General features: G+C 52.9%; 7 protein-coding genes across 7 annotated transcripts; 3 read left to right on the forward strand and 4 right to left on the reverse strand.

The window, feature by feature from the left end:
* Positions 1–1,518: 1,518 nt before the first annotated feature.
* PSV08DRAFT_365290 (uncharacterized protein) lies at positions 1,519–2,928 on the forward strand (the record flags this gene model as incomplete). The annotated part of the gene is made up of 1 exon (XM_014225070.1): positions 1,519–2,928. The coding sequence occupies one exon, from the start codon at positions 1,519–1,521 to the stop codon at positions 2,926–2,928; it is 1,410 nt and encodes a 469-aa protein (XP_014080545.1).
* Positions 2,929–6,213: 3,285 nt separating this feature from the next.
* On the forward strand, positions 6,214–9,608 carry PSV08DRAFT_208778 (uncharacterized protein; the record flags this gene model as incomplete). Its single annotated transcript, XM_014225072.2, has 2 exons — positions 6,214–6,277; positions 6,347–9,608. The coding sequence occupies 2 exons, from the start codon at positions 6,214–6,216 to the stop codon at positions 9,526–9,528; spliced, it is 3,246 nt and encodes a 1,081-aa protein (XP_014080547.1). The 3' UTR covers positions 9,529–9,608.
* Positions 9,609–10,333: 725 nt separating this feature from the next.
* Positions 10,334–11,980, reverse strand: PSV08DRAFT_229509 (nuclear protein DGCR14; the record flags this gene model as incomplete). Its single annotated transcript, XM_014225073.2, has 1 exon — positions 10,334–11,980. The coding sequence occupies one exon, from the start codon at positions 11,978–11,980 to the stop codon at positions 10,517–10,519; it is 1,464 nt and encodes a 487-aa protein (XP_014080548.1). The 3' UTR covers positions 10,334–10,516.
* A 325-nt stretch (positions 11,981–12,305) lies between these two features.
* On the reverse strand, positions 12,306–13,729 carry PSV08DRAFT_328233 (uncharacterized protein). The gene is made up of 4 exons (XM_014225074.2): positions 13,495–13,729; positions 13,343–13,429; positions 12,826–13,250; positions 12,306–12,771 (listed from the first exon to the last, which is right to left on the reverse strand). The coding sequence occupies exons 1-4, from the start codon at positions 13,599–13,601 to the stop codon at positions 12,650–12,652; spliced, it is 741 nt and encodes a 246-aa protein (XP_014080549.1). The 5' UTR covers positions 13,602–13,729; the 3' UTR covers positions 12,306–12,649.
* A 760-nt stretch (positions 13,730–14,489) lies between these two features.
* Positions 14,490–15,132, reverse strand: PSV08DRAFT_328242 (uncharacterized protein). The gene has a single exon (XM_066092734.1). The coding sequence runs from the start codon at positions 14,809–14,811 to the stop codon at positions 14,515–14,517; it is 297 nt and encodes a 98-aa protein (XP_065948192.1). The 5' UTR covers positions 14,812–15,132; the 3' UTR covers positions 14,490–14,514.
* PSV08DRAFT_187828 (uncharacterized protein) lies at positions 14,976–17,208 on the reverse strand (the record flags this gene model as incomplete). The annotated part of the gene is made up of 2 exons (XM_014225075.2): positions 14,976–15,214; positions 15,282–17,208. The coding sequence occupies 2 exons, from the start codon at positions 17,206–17,208 to the stop codon at positions 14,976–14,978; spliced, it is 2,166 nt and encodes a 721-aa protein (XP_014080550.1).
* A 1,417-nt stretch (positions 17,209–18,625) lies between these two features.
* Positions 18,626–19,829, forward strand: PSV08DRAFT_14227 (uncharacterized protein). Its single transcript, XM_014225076.3, has 3 exons — positions 18,626–18,723; positions 18,846–19,223; positions 19,278–19,829. Exons 1-3 carry the CDS (start codon positions 18,652–18,654, stop codon positions 19,812–19,814), a joined length of 987 nt encoding a protein of 328 aa, XP_014080551.2. The 5' UTR covers positions 18,626–18,651; the 3' UTR covers positions 19,815–19,829.
* Positions 19,830–19,836: the final 7 nt, after the last annotated feature.

Below are 19,836 nucleotides of genomic sequence, written 5' to 3' on the forward strand. Positions count from 1 at the left end.
CCGGCCTAGCGCTGCTGGCATCCGTCCGCTGTCCCCCGGCGCGCATCCACCATGGCACGCGTCAACACCACTCCAAGAAACTGGCCGGACTGTTGTCATCACACATCAAGTCGCCCTTCCAGCGACTGCACGTCCGCCGCATCGTCTTTTTTGTTTCAATCGCCCATGAGTCACCTTAGACCGTCATGAGGCGAGAATGCTGTTTCACGGACTCGCCACGCCCGTAGTGCGACTTTGGCCAATTGCATGTGCTGTCACGGCTGCACTGCACCACCACGCACTGCACCAGGCACGCCATCGACTGTCCTACCTGCCTGTCTCCCATCTCGCGCATCGCGCCCTGCTTGCTCCCTACATAGCTCATGTAAGTACTTGCCAGCTGCGTGCGCCAGCTCGTCATTGAACAAGGCCCATCCGCCCAGCCCGTCAGGGTTGTTTGTTGTGCTTTTGCCGAAAACAAGGCCAAAACAACGCGTGAGGAAATGAAGGGCTAAACTTACCGCAGCTCCACACTACAGACTATGACAGCTAGGCCCTGGCACCGTTTCCACCGCCCTACAACCCTTCAGCTGCCTGTCCGTCCCCGTTTCCCATTGGTCGCTGCCCCTCGTGTTTCGAAAAGACAAACCGTTTTCCTTTTCGCCTCAGGTGCAGCCCCAAGGGTTGCCAGCCTGATTCAGATGATCCTCGTGCTCTCTTCACCGCCCCTGTGCCAACTGGCTGCAGTCGATAATGTTAAAGTTGCGCGGATGCGGACGTGCTTCAGGCTCCGGTAATCGTGCGTCCTGGCGTCGTGGTGCTGTGTAATCCTCGCTCGATATATGCCTGTCTTCGCCTAAACATGCTAGTAGGGGTTTCCCCGTTCGTCCTACGCGTGTTACAGGCCTGCCCACGAAACAATGGGCCACCCACATCCGCCTTCTGCACCGGCTCTGAATTTATTATTACTTCTTGTCCCTCCCCACACCCTTCCCTACCTGTCTTTACGCCGTCAGCTTGTCCTGCATTCGCCCCTGTGGCTCTCAGCCAGTCGCCAACCATACCCTCATTCTTCTCCTTCGTCACTCTCTCTAGCCTAACCACCCCGACCACCCATCTCTACGGACACTCGCCATATCCGGCCTAGGCCCGTGTCAGCTACGGCCCATAAACGGTTCACCCAGCTATAGTACCTGCACCTATACAGCCGCATCATTTCCTCGAACGCGTCTACCTCCGCGACTCCCCACAGCAACAAGACTGGGGGCTTTTTCTATCTCATCCTACCAGTTCCACTTACATTGCCGCATCCTCCTCGCTTCCCCCAAGAGGACGACCGCCAATCGACAACCATTTCTTTTTCTGGGCAAGCTGGTGCTATATTATCATCCTACTTGCTGTCGTCTTGATATCTACCCTGCTACAAGATCCTGCAACCCCTTTGTCGACCATTCCTCCGAAGCCTTCCGAGGCCACTTGCCCGTACCTCGACAGTACTTGCAAGTCCTTCCGGACTAAGGCCTACTTCTTCTATCAGTCATGTCACAGTCTCGAAAATCCTACCTTGCGCTTGTCGGTCTTGTTGCCTGGTCAAGTACAACAGTGGATGCAGTCTTATCCATATTGGAGGCGGCTTCATTGTCAACTACTCACTCTTCCTTGGCCAGCATCGCTGCCACGGCAGGTACATTCGATCTCGTCTCCCTCTGCTGCATTGGTTTCTATACTCTTTATAATGTCGGGAACGTACGCGGCGCACTGGAGCGATCAGGGAAAGCAAGCAAGGCACTCATAGCCATCAGCATTCTACTGTCAAGTGTGGCATTGATCCTCTCACTTGTATTGATCATCGTGATTAAGTCAAGATGGGACGAGATCACTGCTGCTTCTCCGGTTGCACCCATCTCAAACTGGAGCAGCTATGTCTCCGCACAAATAGCGCTATGGATCATCTCATGCGCCAGCCAAGTCGTTCTGTACACTTCCCCTCTGTGGAATCGTAAGGCTCCAAAAGTTCAGACTGTCGTTACTTCTGGCCCCCGAGACTCTGTCATAAGTGAGCTGCGAGCACATCGCCCTAGCGACTTGTTCTTGGGCAAAGCCGTCGAGCCATCGTCGCCACTGGCTGCTCACCACCGTCCGGAGGCTATGGGATCATTGCCCTCGCCTACCCTTTCTATTCAGTCGTCAAAGTCACTTAAATCGTTCCGAGAATCGCTTCGTCATGTTGTGCGACCCGTCACATCACGCACTACTTTGATCAGCCAGCGATCATTTAGCCGAGATGCACCCCCTAGTATTTACTCAAATCGGCAATCCTCAGATACCATCGCACACTCGGACGGATTCGATAGCTGGGATACTAGTGGCGTAATCATTCCCACACGCGACGTTGTCCTGCAGCAAACGATGCCGTACAAGGGCACGACGTTGGAACCAATTCCTGGAAGCCGACCAAATTCATTTGGTCGGGCCCTGGACGGTTCTTTTCTTTCCGAGCTTCCGGAGGAAGATGACGAAGAATTGTGCCCGCCTCCCAGGATGATGCCAGATGTTTCTCGACCACCTAGCCCTGCCGTCAGTGAAGCTCATATCCATCCGCTGTTTAGGTCGGAAAGTCCATCAGGCCTGCCACCTCCAGCCGCTACGCCAGGCACTAGCATCATGGCTAGCCCTTATTCGAACCAGGCGATTGCATGCCCTCCGCGATCATTCAACCGGATGAGATCGAGTAGCCAACTGAGCCAGACGAACACGATCAATAGTCTCCACCACACCAGGAGCTTTACGCGCGATCGACCAGGAAGTATGGGGTCCAAATCAAGGAGCCCTTCACCTCCAAGCCGCGCGATTACACCTCCGATTCCCGATTTTGTCTTGAATACCTCTCCTCGAACTAGCATCAACGGCTCTCGGCGAGTCAACCTGCAATATTCTCCCGACCGATAAAGAGCTGCCTCTAGTCACCAACCGATAATACGGTTATTGAGATGATGCAGTACTTGGTCAAAAGATTTCACGTTTTCTATGCTTGTATGATACGATTCCCTCAATTCCCTGTATTCATTTCTTCAATGCTTTCTCTGTTTTGCGAGCTCTCGCCCGAGGGCTTGATCGAGCTTTCAGCGTTTCCTCAGTTTATCCCTTATCAGGGCTCCAGCATGTGGACTGTCGAGCAGACCCAAGTAAAGATATTTTTTATTATAGTACCTATTTTTATTAGTCATGGCGGGAACACTAGAAGACGACCAAGACAAAAGCTATAGAGGCTCTTATGCCTAGTGTTTCAAGAATTGAAATCTGGACACTACCCATACGAGATACATACATAATACATATTCAGTACAAAGATCTACTGTCCACGAACAACGCTATTAGTACCTATGATGGTCGCTTCTTGCTACACGAGACCCTTTCACACCGTACTTTTCAGCTTCAGCAAGCGTGTCTTGTCCTTGGGTAATTGGGTCCTATGGAAGATCTAGACTTTGTTGCAAATACCACGAGCCAGTATCATATCCGTTTCGCGCCCATCCTGTCTTTTGTTCTCGGTGAAAGAAAGCAACAAATATACTGTTTAACCTAGGCGATCCTATCCAGGGTTAAACAGTCGATCTCCGCATTTGAAGGGGGGGTGTGGGAAGAAAGGGGTTGCACGGTCAACTCCACAGCGAGCTACCTTTGTTTGTTTTAGCACGTTTCGATCAAAACAATGGTTGGTGTACATGTTTTGAACTGGGGGGAGGTAGGTGCCCTGAATGCGGATCCGAATCATGATTGCAGCTGTCGCAACGTAAAGGGAACGTGGTAGGGTGGATCTTTTGTTGTTTTGGGGCAACTTGACAGGACGAAAATGGCTAAAGCAATGCAAAGCAACAAGGTCCCTCGTATTGGCAAATCAATTTAAACTTGGTTTGGGCTGTTAAAGGTTTAAGAAAAAACAACAAGAAGACTACTTATACGGTGTATACTGGTATCCTTGCACATGCTGGTGATGCGATTGCTATGGTACGTAGGGCTGTCATGATACGCTTCCCGCAAGAGTAATGATATTTTTTTCGTTTGTCACGCAATTGTGCTTTTTTCTCGTTTTTGCCCTTTCCCCGGCCTCCACACCCGCGCTGAAGGGATAAGAATAACAACACAAAAAAAAGAAAACAAAGTTTGTTGACGCTATGCTGCTGAACAAAGAGGATTGGCTGGTTTAGCGTCCCCACACGGCAGGTTTTGTAGAACAAAGGTTGTCAGTCTTGAAACACCGCCTTTTCCCCAAAAAAGAAGACTCGCGTTCATACTAGACGTGGTATGCATGTGTACCCCTCTTTTTGCCACTCACAAGAAAGGGCATGTTTATATATGTATGTGTGTGTGTGTGGGAAGGAAAAGACTACGACATGGTTGTTCCAAAAAGCGAGAGATGCATGTAGGTTCTTCCCCAAGACGGGTAGATGGCAACAAAGCAAAAATAAAATAAAAATGAAAATGTTTAAAGAAAAGGAAATGCCTGACTGCATTGCCGAACAAAGAAACGTACGTTCTACCACGATGGAAACCCTTCCCCTCACGAGACCCCTCTCTACATATGAGTAGTTTGACAGGAGAGAGAGAGAGAGAGAAAGGGGCGGAGGAGGGAGGGTTTTACCACTCATCCCCACACAACTTCCCATTGGAAAAAAATAAGCCCGAATAATCCTCTTATCAATAATAAATCTTTCGCATTATACTATCACCAACATCACCTTCACCTTCTCCCCCAGCCATTCTCAAATACCCTATTCTGAGAACTTTGTTTCATGCACAGTGGGAGAGAAAAGCAGAAGAAGGAAAAGAAAAAAACTCTGCGTAATTGTACAGCGCCGTTTACCCCCATTGCTGTGTCAGAAAAAAAAAAGGGCGAACAAGCGGCATGTGCATGTTGATGGGAATGACGATTTCGGGAGGATCGTCCCGCCCTAGGTTAGCCGGGAGTGTGCGCGGTGCGGCTAATGACGTGCGACGTGAAACCTGTATGAAGCAACTAAAGAAAGCTTCCAGAAGCACTGGGCAACGACGCACACCTTTTTTATTATTATTTGTTATGTGGCTGCTGCTGCAAAGACTATAAGTAGGGAAGTGTATATAAATATATAAATACATAGATGTGTATTGTGAGGAGAGATTTTCAAGGGTCCAGCAGGTTGTTCAAATCGGGTCGTCCTTTTTTGGGTAAGGGGGGGGGGGGGGGGGGGCAAGCACTGGGAGGTTTCGCGGTAGGCAAATGAAAACAGGTGTATCTGGAGGGAGTAGAGTGTATAATGCGTAGCATCTTACTTTTCAAGTATATACAAACGGGTCCGTTGGTATATAGTGGTGATGGCGAAGTTGGTTGTATAATGCCAAAGTTGGCCACGGTTGTTGGCTGGTGGGCGGCTACGCAAAAGGGAAAGGCGCGCTGTCATTCGTGGGATGCATTCTCAAAGTAGTTTGGCGCGAGCAGGCCAGACCAAGGATCTCACAAGAGCTTCATCTTCATGCGCCGGAATCGACACCGTTGCTGCCACTCCTTCGACTGGGCTTCTGGAACCTGCTGTGCAAGCTGCTGCTACTGCTTCTTCCATCTTTTCCTTTGCTTCCGGTGTTTACGCATCTTCTGTTCGTCTGGGGCGCTTCGACTGCAACTCGGCCACACGGAGCATTTCGTTTTGCAAGGTAGTCTGCTACTCTTGCCGTCCATCTTTGCTGTTCTCGACGAGAAAATCGCGTTTGGGGGTGGACGAGAGGTTGATATCTTGTCCTGTTGCTGTTCCATGTATTTCCGGTCTAGTGACTCGGATTTCGCATTCCGTTGTTGAGCAAGTCACGGTGGTACCGGGAGGCGGACTGGTACACGGGTAAGTACCTCATCTTTCACCACGTAGCATTTGTAAATCGACGACACAGTCAGTCGTCTCTCTCAATGCTTCTGTGCGAAGCATACGACGAGCAGTGGAGATATATTCCATCTTTGCCTCCTGATACTACTATCACGACTATGCTGACACGTCTTGCTTACAGACCCGACGATCGCCGTGTCACACGTGCAAAGCAGCAACAACACCAGTCACAGAGTATATACCACAGCATTTCGACTGTAAGTCTTGATCTCAATGCTCTGAAGCAGGCGGTTGGCGTCATGCTGCTTTCCAGCAACAAGGCCATGACAGGCTAATGACAGGGTCATCAAAGGTGTCAGCCCCCAAGTGCTCGCCGACAGCAATGCCACCACGGCGAAAGTCGCAGACGGGCGGAGCCATGTCTGCAGCATCGTTGAAAGGCTCAGGTACGTCCGAATTGCCATTTCCAACGGCGTCTCCATGTTCCCCATAGGGTTATGCTAACCTTGGCATAGCCGCTAGCGCATTGTCTAATAAGCGAAGTAGTCTTCAGGGTTCGAAGACATCTCGCCTTGCTCCTTCAGTACCATTCCAAATGACAACGCGTCGCGGTGCAAAAGGCACATCTAACCACACAAGCTCCGCGGGCCCATCTAGCGCGAGCTCTGGCAGCCGTCGCAATTCTCTGGATGAGAACGCGCAAAACGAGGATGCGACTGGCGACCATGAGGATGCGCGACCAGCCAAGCGCAGCCGAACATCGTCCGATTCTGGTTCGCCGCAAAGATCTAATGGCTCACTCGACAACAACAACAACAGCAGCAACACGCCCATGAATGGCACGCAAACCCCAGAGCTGCAGAAAGCCGCCTCTGGCGCGACTTCGTCAGCCCCTAAAACGGCTGGCAAAAAGAGGCGCGCATCCGACGGCTCCACCCACTCGAGCAAAACACGCCCAAACAGTGTTCTGACCCGGGCCCAAAGCGATGTTTCTGAGCAGCAACCGCGCAAAAAGCGCAAGACAAAAGAAACGGCTGCAGACACAGCCGCCGACCAGCCTCCTGAGTTGACTGATGCTAGCACTGCCCCCAATTCGCCAGAGCACATGCCCGATGTTGATGGCAGTCAAAGCCTGCACAACATCCTGCCAACCAGTGGCGATGCCCCTGCAAAGTCCAGCAGGCGCTTGCCTGGTCGCCGGCGCCAACCGCATCCGGACATCAATGTGGAGACTGATTTACGGCGACAGCTCAACCTGAAGATGAGCTATCGCAGCCTTGCAAAAGTCCAGAAACTCTTGCTCGAAGAGCTGGCCACGCGCACCACTAAGAACTTGGAAGACGATCCCGACTTTCATAAAAAATGTCCCGAGTACGAGGCTGTCATGGCCCAACTTGACCAGCGCCGCGACGCGCGTCTGGATCAAGTCAATGCCATGCGCACGTATCGACTCGAGCAAATGGAGCGAGTGCGTATTGCTGAAGAGCATATCCAAAGGGAACAGTACATCAATCGATTCCGGGAATTGCAAGATGACTTTGTGCTGCAAATCTACTTCCGCGCAAAGCAACTGGAGCGGGAGATGAAGGGCCAAGATGCTAATGCGACTGATGACGAGGACAATGTTCTCCCGCCTACGTATAGCGATGAGCCCCATCATGCAGAAGATGACCGCATTGGATCCAAGTTTGCTTCACGCAGCAGAGCTTATGTTGAGGCGGACAGGGAGCTTGAGCACGAGTCGATCCGTAAACGATTCAGCCAGGCAAGAGCTGCTTTTGTCGAAAAGGACGAAGAAGCCGATGATTCTATTGAAGATGTTGCCGGTGGATTTGCGAGGTTTGACGGTCCAGATCGCACGGAAGCTATTGCACACTACAACATCAACAGCCTTGCTGATGCCGCATATGAAGTCGAGAGAACACCGTCGCCACAACCGGAAGAACCAAAGGCCGAGGTCATTCCAAACGAGCATGCTGCTCTACTCATGATGCTTGCAGACGTTTCTTCTAACCAACCCCGGAATAGCACTGTACCAAAACCACCTCTTCATTACCCGCACCCACAGCAGCAGCCTCCTCCGCCACCAAGGGCTAAGACGCCCGTGATTAAACAGGAATATACGAAAGAGAAGACGCCTGAGATTGCTCCATCAGCAGGCCCACAGGGCATACCATCTCATGCTGCACGTAATACTCCTGCCGAAAGCACACAGCCAGCGGCAGATCTCAGCCATGAGATTCGTCGCTCTGAACCATCTGAAAACATTCCTGCAAAAGAACCGGAGGTGCCCGCAAAGTCAACACCAAGATTATCTACTCATCGGATCATGGATATACTGAATGATGACCGCGAAGTGCCTGTATCGAGAACACGGGAACAACAGCCACCAGTTCAGGAAAAGCCCACTTCTTCAAAGCACGAGCCATTGGCCCATCGCCGCACAACGTCTCGGAGCGATGCCCTGCGAGTGGATGCTATGGTGAACAAGGAAGAACCGCCTATCGACCAAGCACTGATGGATGCATTGAGCGGGCCAGCTCGACCACCGAGCAACCCACCTTCATCGCCGCCTTCCAATGCCCAGCCATGGCCACGATCCAGTGTTCCGCCAACCCGGGAGTCGGAAGAGTCGCTGCGCCGTAGGGATCCTCTGCAGAAGATTAGAGAACTTTTGGACAAGAAGGCCCGCGAGCGTGGTCGAGAACCGCCGGACCATTCCAGTTATGTTCGACCTCCTGTATTTCCTAATCGACCAAATCCTCCACCTCCAAGTGGGCAAGACCGAGGCGAGGTGGCAGCTTACGATCCAACACGGCCATCTACAGGACTGTACGATTCGCTGCCTGGTGGCTCATACTCATATGCATCTCGGCGTGAGTCACATGAGCAGGCAGCTCCGCACTGGGAGCATGACAGGCGGATGAGCGGGTCTCAACCAACTCAGCATTCAGCAGCGTCTCCATACCAAAGTCACGCCGCACACTCTCACTATGGTGAGCACAGCAGGTCAGGGCCAACTCCACCGACGCACCAGAGTCCCTATGCTCCACCTCCTAACTCGTTACCACTGCCACCGAAACCGCCCGGCCCCCCACCCGCTATCAATTACCGCTTTGCACACTATGACCCTGCCCCACCTCGACCGTACCCACCACAATCACCAAGTTACCCGCCTTCTTCTTCTCACCCGCCACAAAGTGCCGCTCAACCGCAATATCCGAACCCATACGGCAATGCACCATCCTATCAAAGTGGCTACATTCCACCTCCAGGATCCTTCCAAGCACCACCGCCTCCTCCATCAAGCATGCCCTCATACCAACCCCTCAAGATCCATCAATACGGAGGCCAACCCATTCTCCCCGCCAATATGGCACCACCTCCACCCCAACACAACGGACCACCACCGCCCACGCTACCTTTTATCGGCCAAGGTGCACCTCCACCCCCACCAACTCACGCCTCATCTCAATCACAAGGCTCACAACAAGCCTACTCCCCAACGCATCACCACCCACCTCCTCTCCAATACGAACAGCAGCCGCGAGAAAACCAACAGCAAAACGGTACCACCGCAGAGCGTTCGTCTGATTCGCAATCCAGGCCCCGACGACCCTATCGAAGCTACCATGCCCCCGGCACACAGTTTAGAAGTTATCAAGGTCCAGGTGAGCAGAGGAGGAGAGGCGGATAGAAAGAGAAGAAAAAAACAAGGAGACCCTGATATAGGGCGTGCGTGTGTATATGTGGGAATGGGGAAAAAAGGGGTTATTTAAAAATTAATTCTTCTTGTTTTATTGAATATCATGACTGGTATGAAAGGGCCGCGCGGGGGATGGATGGTTGGATTTGTGTTTTCTCGTTTTTTTCTTCTTCCGTATATTTGTCTGTATTTGTTGTTTAGCATACTTTGAGCATTTTTCTTTCATCTTTATTTCACCATATCGTTCGTTTGACTTGGAGGTTTTCTCTTTTCTTATGAAGGAAAGGGGGGCAGGTGGGGGCAATCTTTACAATCTAGCATTCGGGTTTCTCGAGCATCTTGGTATATTTTACTTTTACTGTTACTATTACTTACTTACTTATTATTATTATTATTTATTTCCTTTTGGCTTGTAACTGTTGGTTCTACGCAGTAAAAGCGGAGGTGGGGAGACAGGTAGCATTGGAAATAGCGTTGGATGTTAGGGGGGGGGGGGGGAATAAGTATATATACGTTTGGTGCTTCTTTTTCTTCTTCTCTTGTGTCTGTTTGCGTATCTAGAGAGAGTGTGTGTGTGCTTGTGTGTGTGGTTGGGCATCACTTTTTTTTTTTTGGGGGGGGGGGGGGGCGTGGGAAAAGGACGAGGGTTGTATAATTGAGATGCCCTCTAATTTTCTAACTGTGGGTTGAAAAAAAAAGACATACCACAAGCACCTTTTCTATCTCCATTCTGCTTTGTCATTAAGGTTGCAAACTGTGGGGGTCTAAAAAAAGGGAGAAGGAATTAAGTATGTAGCTCTAATTCGTAGCGTAACCCAGCGTGAGGTAAGACCTCTGATCAATTCATTCATCTACACACCAACGCAATCACCATATGACCAAAATGCTACACCATTACGTATTCATCTAAGGAAAAAAAAAGTGGGTATCAAAACCATCTATAATCTACACGAGCACTTCGCACAAATCACCTTCTCCATCATACCTTCCTCCTCTTAACCCTCGGCGTAGGCGTCCACTCCCTGCCCTCCCTCCCTCCAAATCCCATTGTACTACTAGTAGTATGTTTAGGGGTGGCCCCACCCACCCTCTCAAACAGCCTTTGTGCCGCAGGCGTAAGATCCGCTTTGCCCTTTCTACCAGGTGTCTGACCTGCCATAGCCGCACCAGGCGTAGAAGAAGAACCTTTGAACCTAGGAGTTTGCGAGGTAAAGATACCGAGACCCGATCCTATTGACGACGACGATAATTTATTATTGTTGTTGGATTGAGAAGAAGAAGAAGAAGAGGATGTGCGATTCGCATTAATTTTATCCACCATTCTATGTAGCATCTTTTCGCGGGAGGAAGATTCATGCATGGTGAAGGGTGTAGCTTTGGTATTGGTGTTGAGACCGTAGCGTTCGAGGAGGTCGGTGGGGGCATCTGCTTCGTCATCGTCGTCAGAGGGTGGGTGCGCGTCGACGAAGGCGTAACCGTTTACGCGCGGGGTCTCGCTACCCGTGTAGCCTCCTTCGCTGGGGTTGAGGCGCGGGCGCCCAGCGATGGCATCGCGGACGGCAGAGAGGGTGGGACTGGAGGGTCTTTGGGGTTGTTCGGTGTCGGGGATGGGGAGGCGCGTGTTGTTGTATACGACTCGCTTCGGTGGCGCGAGGGACTTGCTTTCTGCGACTTGAGCGCGCGTAGGTGCCCAATGTTCTACGCTTTCGGGGCCAAACATCAGACTGTTGATGGCTGTATGTCTGTGTCCGGTTGGTGCCGCTGGTCGCTCGTCGAGGTCTTGGCTGGGTCGTGTGCTGAGGACCAATTCTTTGCCTTTCGATTCTGCGGCTCTTGCTTCTATGACTTTCTGTTGGGCTATACGCTGTTTACTTGCGTACATGTTGCCCTGTCGTAACCACACATTCTTCTCGAATCTGGCCTTGTTTTGCTTGTCGACAATCTGACTGAAGCTCTCCTGGTCTTCGCTTGTGTATTTTGCTTGGAAAGCCCCCAGGCTCATATTCAAATCCACGTGGTCCAACTTTCCTAGGTCTTGGCCGGCTTCTTCCGTTTCACTCTCTGCCACGGTAACGGGTGTATCTGCACCCCATACGCTCGGTGTCTTATCCCCAGATCCACTCGCCTTCTCGAACCTTGTCCTTGCTGCCATTTTCCGCTGCCCGCTCGGCACAGGCGTCATGACTTGTGTAAGCTTTTTTCCCGCCTCCCGTATCCATGCCCGGTTCTTGCTCTCGACAGCGTTGAGGTACTCGCGTTGTGCATCTGCTTCTGCCAACCCGGGAAAGAAGTCACGGCGGATGATGTGCGAGATTGCAGAGACATATGTATCTTCGTCGAGAACCACAGACGGACGCTTGATACGCTTCGGTGCAGGAGGAGGGGGCATGAGGGCATCGGACGCGTTGCGCTTTGTGAGCGCTGTAGAGTTGGAGGCGGACATGGCCCGAATGTGGCCAAACTGGAGGTTGTTGAAAGCAGCTTGAAGGACTGCAGCTGAGGCGTTATAAGGCCTAGGACATAAAGCGTCGAGGATTGATCGTGAAAGGGTCTGGAGATTTCGACATAGGTAACCGTGTTTGTGTAGATGGGTGAGCTTGGCTGGTCGCAAAGTGACGTTCTTGGACGATGATATCTTGGCGCTGGCAGATGGCTCTACCGCCTTCAGCCTTGTCACCATCCAGATCGCAGGTGAAGATAATTACATCTATCTAGCTAATCACAAGTCACATAAATCAATTGACGAATGTTTCGAGACCTTCATGTGCACGACATATATCGATTCTGATTCCAAAGGAATTTTGCTTTTAAAACGCTCTCTCTACTGTCTCGATCCTATACAGTATCTACTGTACGAAGGTATCATCCAGACACTACCCTATCCTAGCATGGCAACCGTTGCTCAAACATCTCTCGGCGCCAATATCTCCGTTATTGCCCTTGTTGTTTTTTTACAAATGCAATAATGCTCTCTATCCTCGGCGTTTTTTTTGTACAACTCGGGTGCTTTTATCCAGTACCCCAGTGCTCGAGACGTTGCTAGGCGTCTATTAATGGACTACTGAAATGATACATAGTCAACATACACTTGTTTGTATCCCAAAGTGTTCCTTTAGTAAAAGGACTCGACCATGGCGTCCTTGTGGGTAGTGTTGATGTTGGCAGGGCCATTGCCCTCGCCGAGCCTGAAAACGGATTCGACAACTGAAAGCTCAGTAGCGGTAGTATCGAGACCTGCGCATCATGTTAGCCTATTTCATTCACTCTTTTTGTAATATATGCACTTACCAGTAACGGCCATCCAGTCGTTGACGACCATTCCAGCACCGACAACAGCGCTACCGCGGTTCACACTGCCTGCGACCAGCGGAACCTGGAGCAAACTTGACAGCTCATCCTGGTCTTGGATACTGGTCTTGGGATGGACAATACCACCCTGGTTGCTCAGCGCCATGTAGCTTCCGGTGAGCACGTTGTCAGCAATGGTTTGCCTGAAAACCTCAACGCCCAACACATCTGCTATTATCTCTTCAGTCTCACGCTCAATGTCCGGGTGGACGAGGGCGACGTGGTCGTTGCAACATATTACGTTGCCAAGGGCGGACAAGCGCTCTTCTATCCTTTGAATTTTGACTTCATCGGGTATGGAATTTCGCAGGTGCTGGAGTTCTTGGTCGGTGGTGGTGGTGGGGACAAGGAGGCCTTTCTTGTTGCTATACAAATGTTAGTCGCAAAGTTCCTCATATTCTGCAACATGCTTCAAACCCCCCCCCCCCCCCCCCCCCCCCCCCCCTAATCCACGTACCCAGCTGTCAATCTGCCGACTATTCTGGTTCCGGCGATGGTGGCATGGCAAATGGGAATGACATCCTGAAGTTCGGCTTCGAAGACACTGTTTTGCCACCGTCAGTATCACTGTTTTTTTGGCGGATTTTTTTTGTCGCAAGAAGTGCGCACCTGTAAAAGTTCTCGCTCGCGCCGACTGCGACAATCGCATATGCGTTTGTGAGGGTAGAAAAGACACCAACTTCGTTGGAGTTTTCGAATTGCGCGCGGACAGCCATGATTGCTAATTTCTCGGTGTAGGGCGTTTGCAAAGGTTTTAAGGGGGGGAAGGTTTATGGTTGGAGAGTAAGGCAAGGTATAGAAGCGCGCAGTTGTCGAGCTGATTGTGTGGTTCTGCAGAGACTGTGAAGAGGCGTAACTATTTTGTACAGAGCGACATCATTTAGCCCCGCTACTTGATTAGGACTAGTGCGGCGGGCGCTATTTCGACTCATCCTGAGTGAACCTTGCGAGGGTCTGGCTACGCTGTCTCGGCGCATCCAAATGTCCATCTTGGGCAAGGCATGGCTGTGACTTGCAAAGACTCATCGACTGAGCCACCGCCACGGATTCAAGGCGAAGCAGCCTCGTCACGGGACATGATGTAACCATTCCGCAGACTCTCAGAAGTTGCGCTCAGGCCCTCGGCACATGGCAAAAGCGAGTCAAGGTCCCGACAAGGCGTGCGCCAGTGCAACGGGTGTCGTTTTCTGAACAGCGCGGACATTCTAGAGCCTCCCCTGGGCGACTGTCAACTTCATTTCCATCAAGGTCTTTCCCGCAACGCTACTCTTCTCGCCAATGCTGCCTCCTGGCTTGAACCTGGTATCTATCGCCTTGACATGATTCACGCAGGTAAACAATCACTAGCTGCCGCACCTTGATGTCACTCATCGCGATTGACATGTCGTCGATCAATCCGACACGAACAGACGTTGTGCGCTTCTTCAAGCTCGCACCATTGCATTAATTTTTGATTAGGGGACCAGCGCACGGATAAGGCCCTACAGCAGATTTACAGCCACCAGAAATGGGCATCTCCTCGTCTCACATCAATTAACCCTTCCCAAAAAGGATACACAGGTGGTGGGTAAAAAGGCAATGGGTACAATGACAGATAGAGAATACAAGGGTAATGGTAATGGTATTGTGTCATGGCAGCAATGCCAGACAGATGATAATACAAATGGGTAATACGCTCACGGAGAGCACAAACAAGCCGAAAACAGGAGCAACGCCCGCTAAACCGCTAGAATGCCGCGCACGATACGCTTCCCAAACTGAAGAAGGTAGAGCAGATACAACAAAATAAAAGAAAAAAACAACAACACCAGACACTGTCCAGGTACCAGACAGCCAGCTCAAGGCGACACCAAAGGAAATGTCGAGCAGAGCGTTTTGTGTCGAGTGACGCGACCAAGAAAAAAACATTAACGTGTGTGATGGCATGATATGTTCGTAAGGCGGTTCGTTATGTAGAAGGGGGATATCTCGTGCAACGGCACATGTACACGACCAACAGGGTCGCTGGTAGCGGCCCCTAGGTCAAGAGCTTTTGTTGCCGACAGATTGTTGGCGAAAATACATGGTGGAAATGCTCAAGTGGGAGTCACTCAAGTCATGCGTGATGCGAGAATGGCCAACGCAATGATGACACCAATCAGGAGCGTGCCGACTCCAGACATGACGCGATTCAGGTTGCGCCACCAGGTTGCTTTTTGGAAGGCTTTGTCGTCCACCGGGCCCACGGTCTGGGCAAACTGCTGTTCCAGATCGGCCTGACTGGAAGTAGAAGCAGTAGCCATTTGATTCGGGTTAAGAGGCAGGGGGAGGAACGAGGCAACAATCCATGCTGTTGTTCTAATTAGTACATTTCTTCACTGATAGTATTGGACTTGAATCGAATGGGAGAGACTTACACAGAGGGCAGATAAATCCTAGACAGAAGAGCAGGATTTGTCGGTTCTGGCGTCCAAGCAGCGTAACATGAACATCGGCGTCGAGGGACGGTGCGTTCCACGCACTGTATCGCGTGTCTCCTCGGCGATCGGTGCGGAGATGTGGTGTCGAGTATTGCCTGATCTGGTACATACGGGCACCAGCTGGGTTGGTTGCACCATCAATGGATTGAGCGTCGTCGGCAAGGGAGACGGTGTCAGCGAACGAAGCAGCTCGGTGCCGTGGACGGTTTCGTGGGCGGTAAATGTTGGGCGGGTAATTGCTCTCAGAGGGCGTGTGTGAGCGTCCACTCTGTGACATTTCCTGCACTACACTTTCCGCATACTCTGATTCCGGGGCACCTCCTGAGATTCGCTCGCCCTTCTGGTAGTAGGCTCTTGCCCATGCAGGAATGTTGTTGGCGAGGAAAATGGACACGCTAGATTGAGCAGAAACGGGCCGAGACGTCTCGTCCATGGACATGCTCTCGACGCTGTTGGCCTTGCGCAGATAGCCCGAGTTCTTCACGCGCAATGGAACCGATGAAGGCAATGGCGAGATTGTGTCGAGGTGTTCGCTGTTGTTATCATCGAGGGAGCTCTTCGAGGCCGGCGAGAAGAGGGCTTGAGGCACTGCCGAGTACTCAGAGTGTGCTTCGGATGATGCATTGTCTAGAGATGATTGCGCGCTCGAGACCGTCTGTCCTCTCCGTCGTGGAATGTTTGTCCGGCCACTGGCGCTATAGCTCTCCTGTGAATGCGACCTGGCCCCAAATGAGCGCGAGCCCCGGGCGATTGAGCGCGAGTCGCGCTCGGATGCCGAGGGGATAGTCGACAGTTGGGAACTCCATTGGTGTAGCGACGAGCGGTCCTGCATCCGGGACACGATGCTGGCTTGGTTCTGGGACTCAGCCCGCAGTGTGCTGGACGAGGGCACGCGTGCAATGGGGTAGTTGATTCGAACACCGCTCGCAAAAGAGACCGTGCTGGCTTCATGAGAAACTGGTGATGTAGTTGGCTCGATGCTAGTGGACGAAATATCAGAAAACGTTATCGAATCTGTGCTTTGTTGAGGCTTCAATACATGTTGTCGATTGTCAGTGTCACTAGTGAATGCAGAACGCCCTGCTTGAGACTCGGGAGACGGGGCTGGTTCGTCGCCTTGTGGTAGCGAGGGCCCGATACTGAGACGCGACGTGTTTCCACCATGGCCAGAAGAAGATGGGCGGGCGGCGAGGATGGTTGAGGCAAAGGATGCAGCAGAGGCCTTTGGGGTCAATGCACGGTTGCGACTCTCGAACGAATCACCACCAGAAGAGGAGGGAGGGACAGCGCGGATGGTTGGCCTCTGGCTGCGCGGTTCCTCTTGAAGTACGTCGAGGGTGTCGCCATCGTCAAACTCTGGTGGGGGTGACGATGGGGCAGTGCTGTCCTGCGAGAATCTTACGGATGAAGGGGTAAAGGCAGAGGATACAAAAGTGTCTTCCTCTGACGTGCTAGTTGCGGCCGAGTGCCTGACGGCCTTTTTCCGTGACACGATTGGCTGTGGTGTCTGCACTCGGCTGGCCTCGAACTTTGCAACGACACTGGCTACCTGGCTGTTAGATGAAACGCGAGACCCTGGCCTCTCGGGTCGCTCAAACCCATAACCCGGTGCATGATGAGGGGGAGATAGAATCTGCGAAGGTTCGCTGGGGACTGGGTACTTTTGATAGATGTCATCGGGAGTGTCCTGCACTAGGCGGATGGTGGGACTCGAGTGCTGATTGGCCTGCGAGTTTGAGCGTTCGTGAAGCGGTCTCCGGACGGGGGAGGAATCCTTTGATGGTGATTTCGGGGGCGAGAACCGGGGGCCTTGTGGAAGAGTTAATGCGGTGGGCGTTTTGGCGCGTTGGTTTGATGAGGACATGCTGCTGCGCAGGCAGCTGTCGCGGTGGTGGTGGTGGTGGTGGTGGTGGTGGTGGTGTTGATGTTCTTGTTGATGTTGTTTTTGTTGTTGGGGGTGCTGGTGTTGGTGCAGGCGTGGGTGCTGGGTGGGTGGGTCGGACGTCCAAGGCTGTGGGATGCAGGCTTGCGAAAAAGTCGAAACGGGGCATTAAGGATAAAACGGCGCAGGGGGTAAAAGATTGTATGTGAAGGGGTGCAAAAGAGCGACTGAAAAGCTAGAACATGTCAAAGGACGAAAAGAGTGGCGGCCCGTAGGCGATTAAAGATAGTGGGCGGTTGGAGGAGAGGGAGAGAGGGAGAAGGAGAGGGAGAGGAAAGCGAGCGACGGTGGGCGGAGAAGAGGAAGCGGAACAGAAGCAAGGGAAGGACGGACGTTGACAGGTTGGCAGCAGCTCGGCCTAAAGAGGGTTCGTGGCTGGATATGCAGATGCAGGTTCGCGGGCTGCAGTGGGATCCAGTTGGCAGCAGCTCCGCCCAGTAGCCGGTGCAAGTGCAGGTGCAGGCGGTCAGGCTCAGGCACAGACAGGCACAGGCACAGGCACAGGCACAAGTACTTGACGCGTGCACAAGCAGCAGCAGCAGAGCAGCAGAGCAGCACACGGCCCAGCACCAGCCGTCGACGGTTTGGCCTGTATGCACTGGCGACGATACGACGTGAGGCTGGACGCGCAGTCTGCTGGCCGCCCCGATGCTCTCCAGGAACCCTCGTCCGGGCAGGCTCTCCAGGTGTGGGCGGGCAAAGGCGCAACGCGACAAGGCGAGTCGGCGGGCGAAATGATTGTAATTACAGCCGACGCAGCCAGTGACGACGGACGGGAGGGCGCTGCAGGGGGAGGGACGCGCCGGGGGTTTCAAGCGGATGGATCCAGGCCAGAGGGCGAGAGGCTGCCAGTCAGTCGAGCCAGTCCCAGTCGAGTCGTCGGGCCGGCCGGTGTGTGGGAATGGAGTCGAGTGGAGTCGAGGCGAGGATTGGCTGATTATCGATAAACCAACAGTGGCTGGCGAGAACAACGAACCGGTTCAACCGCTCTCGCGATATTGCGACAGCGCGGGGGGACGATTGCCAGGCCATATAAGTACGGCTCGCACACACACGACACCCATCTGCCTGTTCGCAGGGGGCGATAGCGTGTTTGACCGTTGGCGCGCTGCTGCTGTTCGGCGCCTTCTTTTTCGTCGCAGCGCTCCCCAGCGTGCCATGCCACCACCACCACCACCCACACGCTGGCGCGAGGGTTTCAGCGCCCTCCAGGCCGTCTACCAACGACACGTCAAGGGCGGTAAGTGGCGATCCATTGGCCTGTGAGCCTCCCTTTGTCTTTGCCATGCGCTTTTCTTGACGCCTGCCCCGGCCCCCCGTCTGCCTGCCTGTCCTTCGTCTCCAGCTCTGCAAACGTGTCGAAACATGCCCCTCGCCTCTAACCCGTCGCCAGTCCAGCCGCCCGTCCTCTCCGCCAGTGCTGCAGCGCTTCTGTCGGTATGTTTCATCCTCGCCCACCCACCACCACCACCACCACCACCACCACCACTGCCGCCTGCACACGCCGCACACTGCTCCCGCACTAAAAATATACATACCACTGACGCGTCTGCCTCCAGGCTGCCTATGTCTTCATCTACGTAATCCCCTTCTACCTCTCCTCCGCCACCAGACCCTCCGCTTCCCTCTCGCGCGATGCTCCCTCGTCCATCCGCGCCAGAGTCCGCGCCGTGACCTTTTCCACCCTGCTGTGCACCCTCACCACACTGGTCGTGCTCCACCGCCATGATGTCGCCATCTCGCAGATCCTCACCCTCCTCGGCCTGTGGCCTGTGTCGCCCATGGACACCATCCGCACCATGCTCCTAGTCGTCATTCTCTTTGCAGGCCCTTTGTTCGAGAATGGCATAGTCGACGGTGATTGGCGAGGCTGGATACAGCTGAATGGCCTGCACCAGTCATTGAGCAGCTGGATCGGGTACAGGAACTTTGTAGTTGTACGTCCCCACAGTGTACCGTACATGACCCCTCAGCCCGCCTAACATCACCAGGGACCCGTCAGCGAAGAGCTAGTTTGGCGTTCCCTCATCGTGCCCCTCCACGTCCTAGCCCGCTTCTCCGGCAAGCAGATGGTCTTCCTGACCCCACTCTACTTTGGCATCGCCCACGTCCACCACCTGTACGAGTTCCGCATCACCCACGCCCACGTCCCACTCGCCTTGGCAATCGCCCGCTCCCTGTTCCAGTTCACCTACACCTCGCTCTTCGGCTTTTTCGCCGCCTTTGTCTTTGTGCGCACCGGCAATGTTTACTCGTGCGTATTGGCCCACGCCTTTTGCAATTGGATGGGATTGCCGCGCTTCTGGGGTCGCGTTGGTATCGAGGCTGGTGTGCCCATCGGCCCTCCAGACGTCGCCAAAAAGGACCATGGTGATTCGAGGACCGCACCTGCGTATCAGGGAAAGGGCATCGCATGGACTGTAGCATACTACCTCATCTTGGTAGCTGGAGCCCTGGGCTTCTACTACCAGTTGTTCCCGCTGACTGAGAGCAGCCACGCTCTGCCTGTGACACTGACCAGCACCTAATGGTTTCATATTGCTTCTCCGG

The sequence above is a fragment of the Bipolaris maydis genome, assembly GCF_028858645.1.
Source record: "Bipolaris maydis strain C4 unplaced genomic scaffold PSV08scaffold_14, whole genome shotgun sequence".
Lineage (NCBI taxonomy): Eukaryota > Fungi > Ascomycota > Dothideomycetes > Pleosporales > Pleosporaceae > Bipolaris > Bipolaris maydis.

What these genes read in the sequence shown, in the direction of transcription:
- PSV08DRAFT_328233 (XM_014225074.2), bottom strand. Translation starts at nt 13,601, where the DNA reads ATGGCTGTCCGCGCGCAATTCGAAAACTCCAACGAAGTTGGTGTCTTT. An exon ending in GCGAGCGAGAACTTTTACAG is followed by an intron (nt 13,430 to 13,494) that starts GTGCGCACTTCT and finishes GTGGCAAAACAG; the next exon opens with TGTCTTCGAAGCCGAACTTC. An exon ending in GTCGGCAGATTGACAGCTGG is followed by an intron (nt 13,251 to 13,342) that starts GTACGTGGATTA and finishes ACATTTGTATAG; the next exon opens with CAACAAGAAAGGCCTCCTTG.
- PSV08DRAFT_328242 (XM_066092734.1), bottom strand. Translation starts at nt 14,811, where the DNA reads ATGCCATCACACACGTTAATGTTTTTTTCTTGGTCGCGTCACTCGACA.
- PSV08DRAFT_14227 (XM_014225076.3), top strand. Translation starts at nt 18,652, where the DNA reads ATGCCCCTCGCCTCTAACCCGTCGCCAGTCCAGCCGCCCGTCCTCTCC. An exon ending in GTGCTGCAGCGCTTCTGTCG is followed by an intron (nt 18,724 to 18,845) that starts GTATGTTTCATC and finishes GTCTGCCTCCAG; the next exon opens with GCTGCCTATGTCTTCATCTA. An exon ending in GGTACAGGAACTTTGTAGTT is followed by an intron (nt 19,224 to 19,277) that starts GTACGTCCCCAC and finishes TAACATCACCAG; the next exon opens with GGACCCGTCAGCGAAGAGCT.